The 17,777-nt window shown below is 47.6% G+C and overlaps 1 protein-coding gene across 4 annotated transcripts in view; it reads right to left on the bottom strand.

Annotated features, from left to right (window-relative positions):
- Window positions 1-13,813: 13,813 nt before the first annotated feature.
- The window catches only part of NAP1L4 (nucleosome assembly protein 1 like 4), a 29,466-nt gene continuing 25,502 nt past the window's right edge, over window positions 13,814-17,777 (bottom strand). For 2 of the 4 annotated variants that reach the window (XR_009274826.1, XR_009274827.1), the window contains one exon: window positions 13,814-16,474. Coding sequence is in view for 1 of the 4 variants with exons in the window: in XM_058806443.1 (XP_058662426.1) it covers window positions 16,436-16,474 (39 nt within the window). In the remaining 3 variants the exon portion in view is untranslated. The remainder of the gene's footprint in view (window positions 16,475-17,777) is intronic. The other 2 variants (XM_058806442.1, XM_058806443.1) reach the window with 2 other exon arrangements.

Raw genomic sequence — 17,777 nt, 5'->3', positions numbered from 1 at the left:
AAAAGGAAAGTCTAGTAAAGTACCATAGGGTCTCTGCCATTGTGACCATGCAGAAATTCCCTAAAGCAGTCTTTAAAATTTAATTACTTTTACTGAGACAGAAAGCAAAGGTGACTGCAGCTGAATCCACAATGGGCAGCAGAGCCAAATCATGAGCAGTTTTCTACAGGAACATTTCTCAGGAAAGAATGGAGAGCTGCAAGGAGCTCAGAACCATCTGGTCCAGGAACATGGCAATTCCTGACAAGTAAGTAGCACAACCCTAATCCTAGTGCATGCCATGGTAGCTGGTCACTGCTGATACAAGAATATAGCATTAATTTTGCCTGAGGAAAGAAAAAATATTTATATTGCCCTATTTTTTAAATAATAAGGTTAATAACTTAGGTGAAGAGCTGACAGCGGGCACTGGTTTCACCTCAGCACCTGGGGAGAGGGGTAAGAGATGTGATGCAGCCCTGCATCCTACCCTGGCACCAGAGCTTGGGACAAGTGTCACAGGGTGCTGTGACTACGTGTGGGTAGTGGATGGCTTGGATAATTAAGGGCCATGACCAAGCTGCAGCTAATGGGAGCTTTGGGTGATTGCAGCTCAGGCGCTGCTGCTGTCTCTGTCCAAGCTGGGGCTGGCAGCTGGGAGGAACCTGTCACTCCCTTTAGTCTGGGTTTGGTTGTTTAGCTGTGTTACCAGTGAGAGAAAGAGAAGGGATTTTTTTCTTGCAGCCCAGCACATCACCGTGGCTGTGCCTCGACAGTGTGTGAGCTCCCAAACACAACCACCTTTAATATAAAGCTGCCTTTAATATAAAATCATCAGGCACTGGCCCTTCTTGCCCCCCAAATACAGGACATCTCCAGGAAACTCAAAATTTAGGAATTTGTCTCTGTTCTTCGGAAGAGGGGGGAAATAACCCAGTGGGGAGTGTGCACCAGAGGAAGGTGATGGGAAGCAGACTGACACTCAGTCACAGGAGCCCTGTCCCACACGGCCATCTCCCTCTTCCCACACTTGCCAGGGGTGCTGGCACCACCCTCTGCTTTGCCCCAAAGCAATCTCCAACTTACCAGGGGCATTTTAGAAGCCTAAATGGCAATTTGGCATGCAAGTGTGGCTTCATCCCTTTCCCAGGAGAAGGGACCAGCATTCAGCCGCTGAGGGGTGGGTGCTTGCACGTGTCTTGTGCACAGGGATGATTTTATGGGTGTGGGATGGGATGGCCACACTCAGCCTCGATGGATGGGCTGGTGGTGCCAGCTCTGGCAGGCTGCATCGGTGGCTGTGCCGTGACACACGGCGCTGCAGTGAGTGCCCGCTCCAGAGGAGGGGTTTGTTTGATCACTGTTTCCGAGGGAGGCGGCAGTGCCCTGCTGCCGGCAGCATCGGGTTGCCGTGGCTACCTGTGTGAGTCATGGTAACAAAGCGCGGCAGCCAGGCAGGCACCGCCAGGAGCAGCCCCAGCTTTAAGGTCAGGGATGAGGATGGATAGGGATCACACCGAGGAAAAATGGCAAAAAATTGGGGAGTTTCTCAATTTAACTCCACAGGCCCACCAGTAGGACCTGCTGCCCTTTTTGTGGGATTTAGCCGTGCATTTATCCCACCAGGGTTTCCAGCTGGCCCAAACTTTGCATCTCCCTCCCAAAAGATGCAGGAGCTCCTGCTGCAGCTATTGGCATTCCTGCAGCTGCCTTGGGTTTGTTCCCACTGTCCCTCTGTAATCCTGGAGCTGTGCATCTCCTCCCCCAGGACTCTGTCTTGGAGAAGGACCCCTAATTTTTCTGGCATTAATGCAGGCTGCTCAGCAGCAGAGGGGAGCGCAGACTGAAGGCTGTAAAATTGCTTTTATTATAATGATTTCAACATGACATGTGTAGGGGAAAAAGCTGGTTTACAGCACTGACATTGTAATCCTGGCAGCTGAAGTCGATTAGCAACAGAGGAACATATGGTCCTGCATTGTAAATTGCTGCCCTCCATGTTTATATTAGGGCGTAGCTGTATCCACAGGCACTTTTAACTGGAGCTCAGTACAGTGACCACTGAGTCTCCTAGGAAACCTGTACTCAAAAACCCTAAATAGCTGTAAACTAAAAGGGTGGGTTGTTACTGGGGAAAGTCTATGATGAGCAGAGCTTTTTCATGTTTTTCCCATTTTATTCAATTTTTTTCACATCCTTATACTCCTTTAAATATTTGGTAGGGTTTTTTGGGTTTTTTGTTTTGGGTTTGGGGTTTTTTGCTGTTGTTGTTGTTGTTGTTGTTGTTTGGGGGGCGTATTTGTTTGTTGGGGTTTTTGTTTTGTTTTTGTTTTTAGACTGTTTCAGAGTATCTCTGGGAAGTTTTTGGCTATAGTTCCTTAATATTCTTTTCCCTCAGAAATGCCCTGGGACAAATTGGTGCCATTGGGTCCCTCCAAACTCCACTGGTGAACTGGTGGTGCCAATCCCTCTGTGGGCAGGACCTCCTGGAGCAGCATGGAGCACATTAGGGCCAGCTGCCCATACTGGAGATTCCCTGGGAGGGGGCTCAGTGTCCCCTGGGGATGTTCAGGCCTTTCCATGAACACAGAGAGCTTGGGCATCGCTCCAAGATGGCCAAGCTCAGGTGAAGAAGCTCTTCTCTTAGGGGCAGTTCACTGGCAAAGGTCTCAGCCAGGGGGGTGAAGGCCACCCAGGCTGTTTGTTAGGTGATTACAGTAAATGATGGGCAGCAAGGCTGGAGCTTTTGTGTTAATTTAAACAAGGGCATCAGAGGAAGCATCTTTGCTCAATCTGGGAGATCCTTTTTTTGTACCCTACGCAAGCCATGGATTAATCAGCAATAGCACGTAGTCCAGCTTGCTCAATTTACTAATATTTATCTGACTAAGACTCTTTTTTCCTGAGAGGCTTGAAATGTCTCATCCCACTGAGTCAGTGTGTTACCATTACATGTTGTAAACTGCTGCAGACAGTCATGGAGCAGTTGTGAGGAGCTGGGAAGAAAAGATGTCATTTCCCGTCAGCCGGGCCTTGGCTGTGCTCTGCAGCAGACAGCCAAATAAGGGTGGGAATGTGCCAAATCCAACCTGCTTAGGACAACTCCAGGCACCCAAATTCCATACTGGCATTAAAAACTGGGGGAAGAGGGGCTGTTTTGCTCTGTCTCTTTCCAGCAGCCTGGGCATGACTGTGTGTGTAGTGTGTTCCCCACTTTGGATGCTGTACAGGTGTTTAGTTTGGTTATTAAAATAAAAATGGAAAAAGAAGTCTTGTGCTATCTGGTCTTTTGAGCTGTTGGTGCCCCTCCTAATACCCATATCTCTGAGCCTGTTGGCGCAATTTCATGCCCATTTGGCAGAAATACAACAGGTAAAAAGATGCTGCAAGATCCCTGTGTAGCTTGGCCTGGCTTGGAGGAGCCTGGGTGCGTCTTCATGCAGGTGAGGAAGGTGTTGACCCCACAGTTTGGGTTTGGTCCAGGACTGCTGTTTAGATGCTGGTGGACCTCAACACAGCCTGTTCTCACAATTCTCTTCACAAAGCAGCTTGCTGAGCATCATGGGGGGATCCATGAGCACCCTGAAATGTCAGAGGGGAGGACAGAACCCCATCACAGGGCCCCATGGGATCCATGGGGACTCAGTACTTCCCCTTCTGCCAAAGGAAAGGAAAGCCCAGCCAGTGGCTTGCCAAGCCCTGCCCTGAACTGTGAGGTTATTTATTGACCCCTCTGAATGCTGTCAACATTTTCCCATGTCCTGTGAGCTCAGAAGATGGTTTAGGCTACAGCTCACAGCTTTAAAATGACGGGACATTTCCCTGCTGAAGCATTCAACTTCTCACACTAAATCTCTTGGGATAAATATTTGGGATATCTTTATTTTCAGCAGCAACAATAAATGTCTGAGACCTCAGCCTGGGCTGACACTGATGAGCTCTTTGCAAAGGAAGTCCCTGGTGGTTTCAGCTCATGCCATTCAGCGTGGCATTGCCTGCCTGCTGCCTTTTATTACCCTGCAGTGCTTTTACTGGAGATTGTGAAGGGCCAGGCTTTGCAGAAGTACGCTGACATTGCGTACTGAAGGTCACTGCTCCACATTACCTGAACTTTCGAAATTTGCCAAGGTCCAGGAAGTGGCTTTAAACCATCTTTGTCCTGTCTTTATCCGTGTGTGGAGACTGTGGCAGCTCCAGCCCTGACAAGGGCCAGGATGTCCTGTGTCACACAGGGCAGTGTGACCCGTGTCCCCACCTGGCTGCCCTGACAGACAGCACAGGTTTGAACTCCCTGTTGGCACATCCTCCTGCCCTCACATTCTGAATTTTGCCTGTTTTGGTTTTTTTGGGGAGGTTTTTTTGTTTCTTTTTTTTTTTTTCAGTATATAAACTTTTAGAATAAACACTGAAAAGGATCACAGGACTGCCTAACCACAACATCAGCAAACTTAAGGGAGTTGGGGAGAGAATATAAGGTCATGGTACTGTCCAGCTTTGGGATGTTTCCTGTCTCAAGGAGGGCTGGAAAGACATCAAAAAGAAACTCCTCCAGTGCATCATTCCCAGAAGTGGCCAGGGCCAGGTTGTGGGAAGTAGCTGGAGGGGAAAGAGCATCCTTTCCCTCCCGGACAGCTGGGGTGTGTGTGGCAGGGCAGGTGGTAGAGCTGACATTGTGCTTTGGCTGCCAGTTTTTCTTTTTGAAGCCAGTACACACTGTGGCAGGTGTGAAGGGAAGCGGTTAGATGAGGGTTTAGGATATTTTTTCTATTTTCTCCTGAGGCTTTCACCTCCTTTCCATTGTTTCCACTGCTGTGATCTTTACCTGCTACCATTACCCTGCTGCTCCCTCACTAAACCTGTGCTTCTCCTGGAGCAGGCAGTGGGAGCTGAGGATGCTCTGGTGCCTGGCTGGCAATGCTCAGGAAGGCTGGAGGGAAACAGGGGTCTCATATGTTGGATTAAAATGCAATAAATACTCTCTAGGCATCAACTTCAGGTCATTCAGTGACATCTGAAAGCCACAGGGGAGAAAAAAATCCTAAAAACATTGGATAAAATGGAAAATGGAAATCAGCAATGTGTATTTTTCCAGTTCTGATTGGTTTTTCCCAGTTCTCACCTATCACTGATTTGTCTCCCCATTCCTACCACCAAATAAATGAAAGGGTTTGGGGTGAGTCCAGTAGTCCTGAGCTGTGGATGTTGGTGTTTATAAGCTCCATGTGCCTCCCAGTTTGTACCTGTCCTTTGCCTCGTGGCTCGTGTGGCAGCGGATAGCAGGAGTCCACTTGCTCCTCGAGTTAATATTTGCCCATGGGGCTAAAATGTAGCAGTCAAACTCTCTTCTTTCCTGCTGGTTACTCAGCCCACCTCATACTCAAACACCTGGCCCCACCTGGGCAAATATTTGCAATGAGTAGCTCAGGGCATGTCCCACCAGGCTGAGAGCTGGGGCTGGGCAAGCATCAGTGATGCTGTCATTCTGCTCCTGGTGGTCCCTGTGCCGCCTGGCTGAGCCAGGAGGTGTGAAAGGGAAATCCTAAGCCATAAAAAGCTGAGGATTTTTTTTCCCTGCTCTATTAGAGAAACTACAGTTTGGTGGCTGGGAGAAATGGGTTTGAGGAAATCTCTGTTTGTTTTGTGGAGGGAGCAAAAAGCCAGTGTTTTAGGAGATGGGTTTGAGCCTGCTGGCCCCGTGGCCCTGGGCAATGTGGGAGCCCAGTGATTGCAGCATTTACGAGTGGAAAAAAAGATGAAGGGAGAAAGTTTGTGATAAAGCAGGGAGGCAGTTAAGAGGAGGAAATGAGGGTGCTTGGCATGTAACCTTGGCCAGGCTCTGCTCCCCCAGGACGGGCCAAAAATAGATTTCCCTGGAGGCAGGGCAGCCCAGGTTACAGCAGAATGATGAACGGGGGATGCAGCCATGGCACAGAGGATCGGGGGGAGCAGGACAGAGATGTTATGCTCAGCCAAGAGCATCCTGCTGCTCTATTTGGGGCAGTTTTGTTCCCCCTTCCCAGGGGTTTCCTCTGGAACCTGGCTCCCATACTTTCCCCTTTGCATGTCCTCTATCAGCCCAGTGGGGCTCCATCCCAGCCTCTGGTACAGCTGCAGGGTGGGGGAGGAAGTTATTTGCATTGATCTGAAAATTCAGGACATCTCTAACACTGTGTGACTGCTTAAAACACATAAACTCCTTTCCTGTGGGGTAATCGCTGAGAGCTGGCTGGGACAAATATCACAAAATCCTAGCCATTAGTCCCAAATTACTGGTGTCCTTTAGAAGAGGGGTCTTTTCTTCAGCCAAGGACAGGTGGCACTGACTGGCATTTACCACCCAGGATGGGTTTATCTGAGCTTCTCTGGAGGTGTTGTAACCAGGGTTGCTACATCAGGGATAAAGTGCTTTAAGTTCCTCGTTTCCTCAATGCATTTATCGGCTATCGGACATTTGCAGTGGGGAGCCCTGCTGGCCTTTGGAGCCCGGAAATAACCTCCAAAGGGAGCAAAACGAGTTAAATGGCTTGGCAGGCAGCCAGAATGACTAAGCCATTCTTCCAGCCTTACTGGAGCAGGAGTCAGGCGTGGAACCGGACACATTTCCCATAATTGGAAACCCCTGGTCAGAGCTGCGGGATCCGGGGCTGCAGCAAAAGCTTTGTGGGCTGTGAGCAGCCAGAGAGGCCACGGGCAGGGCACTCCAGAGCGGACATGCATGTCCATGACTGTGCCTGTTTGCAAGAGCAGTAACCTAGGGACACAAATAGCAAATCACACATTTGGCCAAAATACTGGAAAACGAGGCTGGAGTTTCCAACACAGACACTGCCAGCCCCCTCTCATTGCCAAGGCTTTTCTGAAAGCCTTTTTGGACTCCATAGGCACAGGGGAGTGTGCACATGGCACATCTCCAGCCTTAACTCTCCTCATGGGACCTTGAAGTGAGAAGCTGTGTGAGAGCAGAAGGAAAAATGTTTGATTTCAGTGAGAAATCTCTTTTCTTCCTGCCACAGAGGACAGGACTCATCTGTGGGCACCCCAGGAACACGTGACAAGAGCCAAGCACTCTGTGGGAGCCGTGTGGGTGCTCCAGCACCCACAGCTCATTGAAGCACCCATCAGCCACCCTGCCGGCGCCACCTGGCCCAGGGCACACTGAAACCCATTATCACCACCGGATGCTGCTGGGAAATGGGCAGTGGGAGAAGAAAACCAGCACCCCTGGGCTGGTCCCCTGGGCAGAGGTGTCCATGGCACTGGGATTTTTGGCTCTGGCTGGCCTCTGAGCACATTTCTTTGCAGCACACCCAGCCCAGCCTCTCCCAAGGCTGATAACGAGCTTGACCTTTATCTTTGGTGACTCATGGCTGCTCCTGTTTCACTTGCCTGTCAAGGGCCGGCTGTCTCCATGGGAAAACTCTTTGAGCGTTGAGCAGGGGCAGGAGAAGCACAACCACACCTGCAGCCAGAAATCCCCTTTAGCCACAGCCATTCCACCACTTATCGTCCTTGGGGGCCTCACTCGCTGCTTCTGCTTCTGGTGTGAAGCCAGGCTCTAACAGTGATGGCTGCTCATAGATGGATGAGGATGAGGATGAGGATGAGGATGAGGATGAGGATGAGGATGAGGATGAGGATGAGGATGAGGATGAGGTTGCCCCAAGGGAAGGGCACCCTGTTCCCCAGCCTGAACTGCAGGAAGGCAGTTTTCATTCTCTGCAAGCAGTTGCTGCATGTCATCTTGGATCAAGTGATTTCTCATCCAGCAGTAACGAGGGAAGAAAGGGGGGAAAGGCCTTCATCTCGTGAGAAAGCTGGGTGCTGGGATGGAGAAGCAGCTGTCTCTGTGGGAGCAGATGCCTTTCTCTGGGAGATAACAGGTTGTGGGTCACTGTAAAGCAGTCCCCTCCACAAACCATGCTGTGATCGATGATTGCTGCGGGTAGCGAGGGCGATGAGCTTTTGTGGAGCATCTGGGAGCCCGGGGCAAAGGAAGTGGGAAGGCAGGGGGGAGGTTTGTGCTCGAAGGGGGCTGGCACGGAGCCTGCAGCGGAATCTCAGCCCCGACCTTCAAAGGGAGGAGGCTGCTGCCTCAGTGCTGACTGTCCCAGCTCCCACCCGGCTCTTTCAAAAGGCAGGTTTCCCTTCTCCCTGCCTAAAGGCGACCTTGTTGTCCCACCTGGCGCGGGGCTGGGGCGGCTGGCCGGCAGCAGAGGTGACTCAGCGTGCCCACACAGCAGCGCCAGTCAGCTCCAGCTATATTTGACCAGCAGGTGAACCGATCATTGCTCACAAGGACCTTGCACCTTGCACCTTGCCTCCTTTCCCTTTTCTTCTGCCCTTGCCCTTCCTGGGACTCCGTGGAGTGGCCCTGGCTATAGTGCAGGCCTGGCCACCTTCCTGCCTCTGCCAGCTGCTCTGTGGGCACCTTGGGCATCCCAGCCATGCCTGGCCAGCAGCTCGGTGCTCCCTGCAAGCCAAGGGCAAGCCTGGCAATGGCGGCTGGGGCGGAGGGAACGCCAAGGGTGCAGTGCAGCCACAGAGCCGCCAGCTTCTCCTCTGAATGACTTTTTATCTCTGTCTACAGGAAGTCGTAAAGTGATTGTGTTTTATTGAAACACGGTGACGGAGGACATCCCAGCACATGGAACCAAGTCAAGGCCAAAGCTCCGGCTGCCTGGCTGCTAGAGAGAGCAATAAAGCACAGACACTCAGCCAGCAGCTTGGGCCCTGCAATTATTGCTGCTTCCCAAGGAACATTTCTACCACATGCCTCCATTTTTCCCTCTCCAGTCATGCTTTAGCACAGACAGACAAGGTGGTGTCTACAGGAAAATGAACAGGTGAGCTGGGTGGGTCAGTCCCACCTTGGTGCTCACTGTGTGGGGTCATAGGGAAGGTGATTCTATCACAGGGCAGTTGCCTGCTGCTTGGCATTAGAAAATAATAAAATAAAATAAAATAAAATAAAATAAAATAAAATATATAATAAAATATAATAAATTAAAATATCAAATCAAATAAAATATCAACATAAACTAAAATAGCAACTAAAAATAAAATAATAAATAAAATAAAATATTAAAATAAAGTCAGCACCCAGTTGTGGCTCTGCTTCAGCTTTAAGACACTCATCCCACCCCAGCAGCTCCTCCTGCCAACATGCATCAAGCACTTTATCCAGGAGGTGTTTCTGGCTGGTTCACAGTGTGGGGAGGGCTTGGTTTGGCTTGGAAGGGCTTTTTGGGGTTTTGTTGTTTGGGATTTTTTGGGTTTTGTTTTGTTTTTGGGTTTTTTTAAAGCTATTTGCTGCCCCTTTGATCTGCTGGCTCTAGCACAAAAAGAAAAAAAAAAAATAAAGATAGAAGAAAAAGAGAAAAGAAGCTGATTGCAGCTCGCCTGGGGGTGCTGGGGTAAGATCTACAATTGCCAGCGGCGTGGCTGGGAGGCCTCTGGCTTCCATCTGCTCCTGCCAGACAGCCCAGAGCCCCCGTGAAGCCCTCCCTGCCCCAGGGGTATGAGGGAGGAGCCCCCCAAAAACCCTCCTGCACCATACCCAGATACCTCCCTTTGTGCCACTGACAAGCTCGAAGGGGGTCGGCCCTCCCTCCCCTGCACCAACACACCCTTTAATTAAAAATTGAAATAATGTAATTGCCTGTTCATTAAAGCCAATTAAAGCCCGGCTGACAAGGAAGGAGGCGGCACATTTTGCAACTTGCCGCGGAGATGAGAAAGCGCGCACCGCAATTACGGTGTCTGTTTGCTCTGCCTTCCCCCAACGTCTTTATCAGGGCTGCCTTTGAAATCGGACCCGCACTGAGATGCTGCTGCTGCTGCTGCTGGCCGGCTCCTCGCAGCCGGCAAACCCCGAGTGCTGCTCGGGCTGGCTGCTGGGAGAGGCTGCCGCACACCGCGGAGGAGAAGGGAGGCCAGGCTGCCTCCTCTCCTTCCCCTTTCACCTCTCCTTCCTCTGCCTCCTCTTCTTCCTCTCTCTTTCCTTCCTCTGCCTCCTCTTCTTCCTCTCTCTTTCCTTCCTCTGCCTCCTCTCCTTCCTCTCTCTTTCCTTCCTCTGCCTCCTCTCCTTCCTCTCTCTTTTCTTCCTCTGCCTCCTCTCCTTCCCCTCTCTCCTCTCCTCCCTCTGCCTCCTCCTGCCCTGCGCCCGCAGATGAGGCCAGGTGTGGAGGAAGGATGCTCAGGGGTATGAGGGGCGGAGAACAAGACTGGGGGCAGCATCCCTTGTGCCGGGCTGTGCCAGGGGCTTGCTGGAGCTGGATGCCCACTGCAGCTCTGCATTTTGGTCTCCATCTCCTAGGGATGCTGCAAGGTCATGGATGGCTTGTTTCCAGGGCCAGGAGCACCCACAGGGGTGATCCCCACCCCTGCTTGGATTCAGGAACGGTGCTGATCTCACACTGTGAAGTGAACGTTCAGAGCGCTGCTGGTTTTCTGTCCCCAGCCAAAACAGAATCAGTTCCCAGGGGTTCAGTCCCAGTGTTTATTTGCAGCCTCATTGGGTGAAAGTGACTGAAACACCTGCTCCCCAGAAGGCACAAGATGAAGCTGGGGGTGGAGGGAAAGAGGGCTCCATCCCCTCTGCTCCTTGGCCGGGAGATCCCAAAACCAGCCAGGCCATCCCTGCGACCACAGGAGTTTCCAGCCGAAGCAGCTCCAGCGAGTGTGAGTCGGCACTCCGGGTGCAGAGCAGGGCACACGTGGAATCCTGCTGCTGCTGCTGCTGCTGCTGCTGCTCCAGATGCCGGCTCTGCGATTTTCCCTCCTGCTGCCCGGCTTTGAAACGCCTGAGCAAGCAGCCCTTGCAAACACTTTATTGCACACATGCACTTGCCCACATTTTGACCTGAACTGTGCTTATTAAACTCTCTCTCTTTTTTTTTTTTTTTAATGTAATAACAGTCCAGTGTTCTTTGTAGGCAATCTGTCTTCAAAGATCTCCTTTTTGATCTTTTCATACGCTAAGCAACAATTCAGCCTATATAAATCTCAGATTGAAAGTGCATAATTTGTTTTTCCCTGATTTTTTGAAGCAGTAAGAGATGAAACGGCTCAGGGGAATGTCAGCAGCAGTTATATCTTAATTGTTTTTTCTCTGCATCAAAACTCCTTGAACTATTTACTCGTGTGGAGGAGCTCTGCATGACCTCTACACAAGTGCTGTAACTCCCCTAACAAGTTATATCCCATCACCAACTCCAGCAGTTGGCTTTAGCAGGAGCTCCAATACTCATTTTTCACCCAACTTTCATTCTCTCATGCTCTTTCTGTTCAGGCAAATCAAAGAGTTTGGAATGTGCCTTAAGTCAGAAGCATGAAAAGGAAGAAGGAAAATCAGATAACTGGGTTCAGTAAAAGAACAATATTAAAAAAAAAAGGGAAAAAAATCCCAACCTCCTTCTAAGTGTGACCTAACAGAGTTTATCAAATAGACGTTATATAACTAAGCAAGTTGTCATTTATCCCTAAAAGGCAGACTCAAAAACCAGAGTGAATTTGCTTTGTAATAAAAACCAATTTAACAGCTCACAAGGAATATTCGCACAGTGCAGAAACTTGCATTAGTGATAGATCAGACCATCCTATGCTGTTTGGTTTCTGCCCCAAACAGGGTCAAATTATTAATTTTTTGTTCCACCCTTTAGGTTGTCATGAATGATGAGTAAATTCCTTTCCCTAGTGTTTCCCTTCTCTTCAGCCCTTTTTCTCAAGCTGGGTTGAGTCTAGTACGGGTTATGTCCACTCTGCAGATGCTGGGGCAAGCAGGGAGGTGGGGGCGAGCCAGCAAGAGGCCACAGCATCACTGGTGATGCTTTTTGGGGAAAGGAAACTTTGCTGGGAGGGATCTTTTTTGCAGTGGGGGACTGTTACCAGGGAGGCTCACAGAGGCCAGGAGGCTTCTCTGGAGCAGAGCTGGCAGCTGCAGCACAGGCTCACTGGGTTGCATTAACCGGCTCTGGCATCCCCACACGGTGTCCAAATTCCCACGGTAAAATCCGGAGGGTAAGGCAGCTTGTGCAAGAGGCCAGTGCTGCTGGGTGGAGCGAGCGTTTTCGCTTGTGTAATGGAGAGGTGAACCAGCAGAGAGGAAAGGCAGCCTGGAAACAAAAGCCGGCACTTGACAAACTGCTCAGTCTTCATTCACATGATGCCTCATTAACAGCGCACAGGCTTGGACTTTTTAAAATTTTTTTTCCCTTTTCTTTTTCTTGGATGCTTGTCAAACCAGCAATGACTTAGGGCAACTATTGTTTAGGATTCACGGCCCTGGCCTGTGAGAGGCTGGTGGTATTTAGGACATCAATATGAGCAAATGGAAAAAAAAAAAAACTTCTTCCTGCTATTAGTGTGATAAGCCATTTGGGAAAGGGAGGATGTAAGTTTTTCCATGCACAGGTCACAGCTACTGCAACAGAGTTGTTTGCACACTGATTTGTAGTGAAAAACATGGACAGCAAAGGTAAAAACTGTGAGTACTTCAGCTTCAGGGGAGGAGTCCTGAACAGATATTGACATAAAATCAATTCCCTGTGGATTTTAGTTGGGGAATAATACAGGTATTTATCCTTGGAAAAAGGCAAGAGAATAAAGAAGCATGAATACAGAACTCTTATTTTTTTTTTATACATTGCCATTTGTCATAGACTCAGAATTGTTTGGGTGGAAAGAACATCTCGTTCCAACCCTCCTGCTATGAGCAGGGGCACCTTTCACTAGACCAGGTTATTCAGAGCCCCATTCAACCTGGTCTTCAACACTGCCAGGGATGGGACATCCACAATTTCTCTGCGCAACCCGTGCCACACCACCTTCATAATAAATAATTTCTTCCTAATATCTGATCTAAACCTGCTGTTCAGTTTGAAGCCTCCTTGTCCTGTGAGCATATGTCCTCTAAATAGTCCCTCTGTATCTTTACTGTCAGCTCAGCTGGGAAGGATGTTTCCTGAGCTAGAGCTGTTTCCAACAGTGCTGGAGCAAAGATGCTTCAGAAGAAGAAGGTGCCCATTTCGAGCACAAGTTCCTCAGGTGGTAGCTCAATGCAGCGTCAGGCAGCAGGGCCATGTCTCACATCTTGAACTCACCTCTGCATCGCTGAGCTCGCAGGGAAGCGATTTCCTCGTGCTGAACTAGTCTGACCTCTTCTTACGTGTCCCTCTGCAGCATGGGGCTCCTCGGCCTGCGCTGTGCTGAGCTGGCTTCCCAGCCAGACCTCATTTGCTTGAGGAACTGCCAGCAAGGCAGCATTTAACTGAGCATGAATCCATTAGCAGCCTCCTTTATTCTAAAACAGGAAAAGCTCGTTTAATGAGGAGAGTGGAAACACACAGAGACCATCTTAATTTTTCCAGGTACCACAGATCCTAACCAAATAGTGAACCCCAAATAACTGAACATACTGGAATTGAACCAAAAGCTCTGTTATCCCAAACACCAAATCTCCAGGAAGGTACCCTGGTGCTGTGCTGGACTCCTGAGAAGCCACAGACTGTCCCTGAGTTTCAGCTGGCAGCCCAGCATTTGCCATTTGTTCCTGCATCAGATAGGGCAGCAGAGCAGTACCTCCAAGGCTCTCTTCCTAGACAACCCAGGCACTGAGAGGCTGTTAATCATGTGTATCCCAAGCAGGTGACACACCAGATGAATTCCTCTTGGAGTGCTTCCAGCTGCTTCAGCTTTCAGGCCCAGAACTGGAGTTTTTTCCTCCCTCGAATGAGAAGCCACCAACATGAAGGCTGCATCACCAAAGCGTGTTCCTACAGACTAAACTTCAGGGTTTTTATCAGGGTGCTCAGATGACAATCAGGCATGGATGCACAGACATTTTGCTCTTCACCTCACCATTTTTAAAAAATTGCCACTGGCTTTGCATAAAGCATTCATTTATTTGTCTCATGGCCCAGTCTACAAAACACACCAATATAAAAGAGGAAATAAATTCATTCAAACAGTAACTTGCGCATTTTTGCACACCCACACTCCATCAAGCCTGGATTTACCATTCAGCCTGGATTTATCTGGCCATGACATTCTGCCTACCACCTCAGCAGTTCTTCATACTCTGTTAGAGGAATGAGCTGCACAGGTACCAGTTCATTTCCTGCAGACAAAGTCTCTAAGTGAAAACAGTGAAGTCTAAGAATTGCTCATCTCTGCCATAATTGGTGAGATCTGCAATGGGAAGAGCACAGCTGGGTTTTGACAAGATCTGTTTTCTATTAGGCTGTGTCAACCAGCATTAACTCCATTTGAATGAAGCCCAGGTCAGCTTTCCCATCATTCTCTCTAGGATGAACATCTTGCTAGGCAGCTTCATTACCCACCCATCTCATTTGGCTCCCTAGATGCTGGCACATTTGCTCCACATGTTCTGGAATTTCCCGTTTTCTCGAAATTAAAGTCAGCCTTTCAGGATTCATGCACATAAATTACTTTGGTGTGCTAATTTGCAGATGTTTATCTCCAGGTAGCAGCACTCCCGTTTAACCATGTAGTGGAAAGTAGTAGTGCTTGAGGACGGGGAGATATTTCTCTTTATATTGGAGGAAACAGTAACAAACCAGGTCAAATCTCTCTACTTGAGTACCTTGCACTGTGCTGAGCCAGTCTGCACACAGGCAAGCTCCATTATTCCTGTCCTTGTCAGAACCACCTTCACACTGCTCTCCATGCCTGCCCGAGTGCACTGCAGTCAGACTAGGCTACAAAAATCTAATTTTTAAAAATACAGGCCAGAACCTATCCCTGTTCCTGCCTTCTTTCCTCATTCCTGCCTTAATACTGTGGCACCTGAGTAGTAGTGTTACATTTTCTGACTGGGAGGTCAGCTGTGGGAGTACCTTAACATTCATAAACCAGTTTGGCCCCCAGCACCTCATTCAGTCCGTGACCTAAGTGCATGGATCATGTGGAATCTTGTAATGATGCTGCCTCCCTAAAAGCCCAACTCTTACAAAAGATTCCAGACTGTTTGCTTGCAAATTGAGCAAGTTTGTTCTGATTTACATCAAAGAACTGCCAGCAAGTTATATTTACAAGGGCTCCTGTTTTGGCTTTTGGCAAAGACAGATGTTGAGCCAGGAGCTGCATGGGCAAACAGCTGGAAAGGTGCTGTGTTTAACACTCCACCATTCACAACAGGATGCTCATTTCTCCTAGGAAACATTAGGGACCAGACAGGCACCACCAATCATGTTTCACAACTTTAATAGAATATTCTATCTATTCTGTACAAATTGAAAACACCGTATTAAGTTACAAATGTGTAAGGTAAGGCTGGAGCACTCTACATGCCTGGTCACAGTGTTGATACAGCTGCTATTCAACTGCTGCCAGAGGTTGGTAATGGATGCTGAAACTAGAGATGTGTACTTTAAGTGCCACACAACAACAAAACATAGTTTTGCAGACTTCAGAACTTGAAATAAAACAAAATGTGGAATGGAATAATTTCAGTGTTGCAAGTAAGACACCCAAACTTCAGATTTATTAAACTGACTCACTTTGATAGATTCCGTGTTCATAGTGAAAGGTCCTTTCATGCTGGACACTAAGCGATAACACTACTGGAAATTGTCTGGTTCTTTGGCTGCAACCCACTTCCACCAACAGCAAGTTTGGCCTTTACATTTTGATCTTCATCCAGAAGAGTTGTCATTTTGATGCGAGTTTGTTTCTTCTGTCTAGACTACTACATTGAGACCACTTTGAATTACCTGTTTTACAAGTACCCATATTGTATGCAAAAGAGGAAGAAAATTTTTCAAGTATATTAAAAACTATTAAAAACTATTAAAAAGCACTAATTCTGTCAAAGTACTTACAAACATGAATAAATAAATAGTAAGATGAACAACTAAGTCTCAAATATGACACCCTCTTCAATGAAGTAAAATTACTTCAACTCAACTGGTTGTACTGAGATAATAAATATGACATTTAAAGCTGCTCAAGCACTAGTTCAATCTGTAGGTTGCAAGAAACATTAAAAAATGGGGGAGGGAACTAGCAAAAAAGTCATATTGCTCTATCTGTTTCAGCTACCATACATGTCATCCATTTACTTTAGCTTCTCAGCACATTGCTATTCCACGATTTTCAATGTCGAGCAAGAAAGTGGATAATCCTCACATGGTAGTCTGGACTATTCCCCTATGCATAGGGCAAAAGGCTCTAAAGGCCTATTGACATACCTAGCTACAGTGTACCAACGGCTGTAGAGTGTGCTTTATTTAAACCTCATATTTCCCAAATGCATTGAAGTTGCCACTGTACATGTTAAGCAATAAAGTTAGTGAAAATCATGCATTTTAAAACAAATTAATTTTAAGCATTGTTAATAAGATTGTGCTGCAGCGATAGAATATCCTGAACTGCAGGCCAGGTATCCAACTATTTGTTACAAGTTGTTCAAATATCACTTCCAAGTGGTATTTCCTTATTACTGTTGTTTGCATTCAGCAGGTTGGCTGGACTCTTTCTGCATAAAGGGAAAAAGAGAAAATAAACAGTTAAAAATCAAATTGGCATGAAAGAAATCACTTCAACAAATACAGAGAAACTTGCTATGCAGTTCTGAATTAACTAGGTAACACTAGCATGTACAGGAATGCTACATGAAAACTCAAGCTACATCATAAAGGTCCAACAGAGTCACCACATTTACTGGGTTTTCCCTTGCCCCCAGCTGCTTGGTGCCCCATAATTTATCTATTTTCGTGCTGTTAACACTGTATCCTGTAGGCCAAGGTTCACACAAACAAGAAATCAAACCACCACCTACTCCCCTCAACCACAGGCTCTATTTGACTTCCAGCCCTACTGAACAATTTTAACAATAAACTGCCACCTCCTACAGCTCTGAGGAGGGAGGAAGGCAGGCTGCTTATTCTGCAGCACGTCTGAGTTTTTCCTTAGGAGCCTTTCCCTTTCTGCTAAGGTGATAAAAATGTAATTAATGTGTTGATTTCTTCTAGGTTCTGCATCACCAGCAGGTAACTATTCAACAATTTAACACTGGGCAAGAAGTCCGTATGTTAATCTGAATATGTAAAAGTAGAAACACCTTCATTAGGTAGTTAAACAACTTCCCTCTTAGCAAAAGGAAGCGTATTTGGGAATGAGAACAAGTACTCAAACAGCTAAGAACTTCACGTTTACACTGCACTTCTTGTTTTTTTTCCATTGTAAAACAGCATTCTTAGAAAGCAGGAGAATTTATTCAGTGATTTTCCACTTTGCTTCTCCCCTTACCACTCTTAATATAGTTTATTATACACAAACAGCAGTCACAGAAACCTGCTGCAGTCTAATAAAGAAAAATACAGGCATAAAACACAACACCTTGAACCTCACTGATGCAAAGTAAAATATTTCTTAGTTACTATCCTAAAGAAGAGGTTTATGTGCTATAAAATATGTACCCATGCTAAACTCAGTATACATCAAGTAACCAAGAGCTAAGGCAACTAAAGCATTTTGCCTCTAGAAAGGAAGAACAGATGCACTAATTTAAACTTCCTTATCATGAAGTTTTGCCCCAATAACCTGCACCAAATCCAGGCTGTTTCTCTGTTCCTCACCAAAACTGCTTTACGGTCACAGTGGTCACTATCACTCCCACTGCAATTCAGCATTAGAGCCAAAGGCACAGATGTGTCAGAAACCTTTCAGACTTCTTCCTTGTGGTATTCCTCACTCAGCACATCTGGCTAACCTTAACTTTGTTCTCTCTCATCTGCCTGAAGTTCCAAGTAACACCAATGTGAATTACATTGCACTGA

Source organism: Ammospiza caudacuta, chromosome 6 (genome assembly GCF_027887145.1).
Source record: "Ammospiza caudacuta isolate bAmmCau1 chromosome 6, bAmmCau1.pri, whole genome shotgun sequence".
NCBI classification, from domain to species: Eukaryota; Metazoa; Chordata; class Aves; order Passeriformes; family Passerellidae; genus Ammospiza; species Ammospiza caudacuta.
Note: the sequence above shows the minus strand (reverse complement) of the source record. Positions and strands in the feature narration are given on the sequence as shown.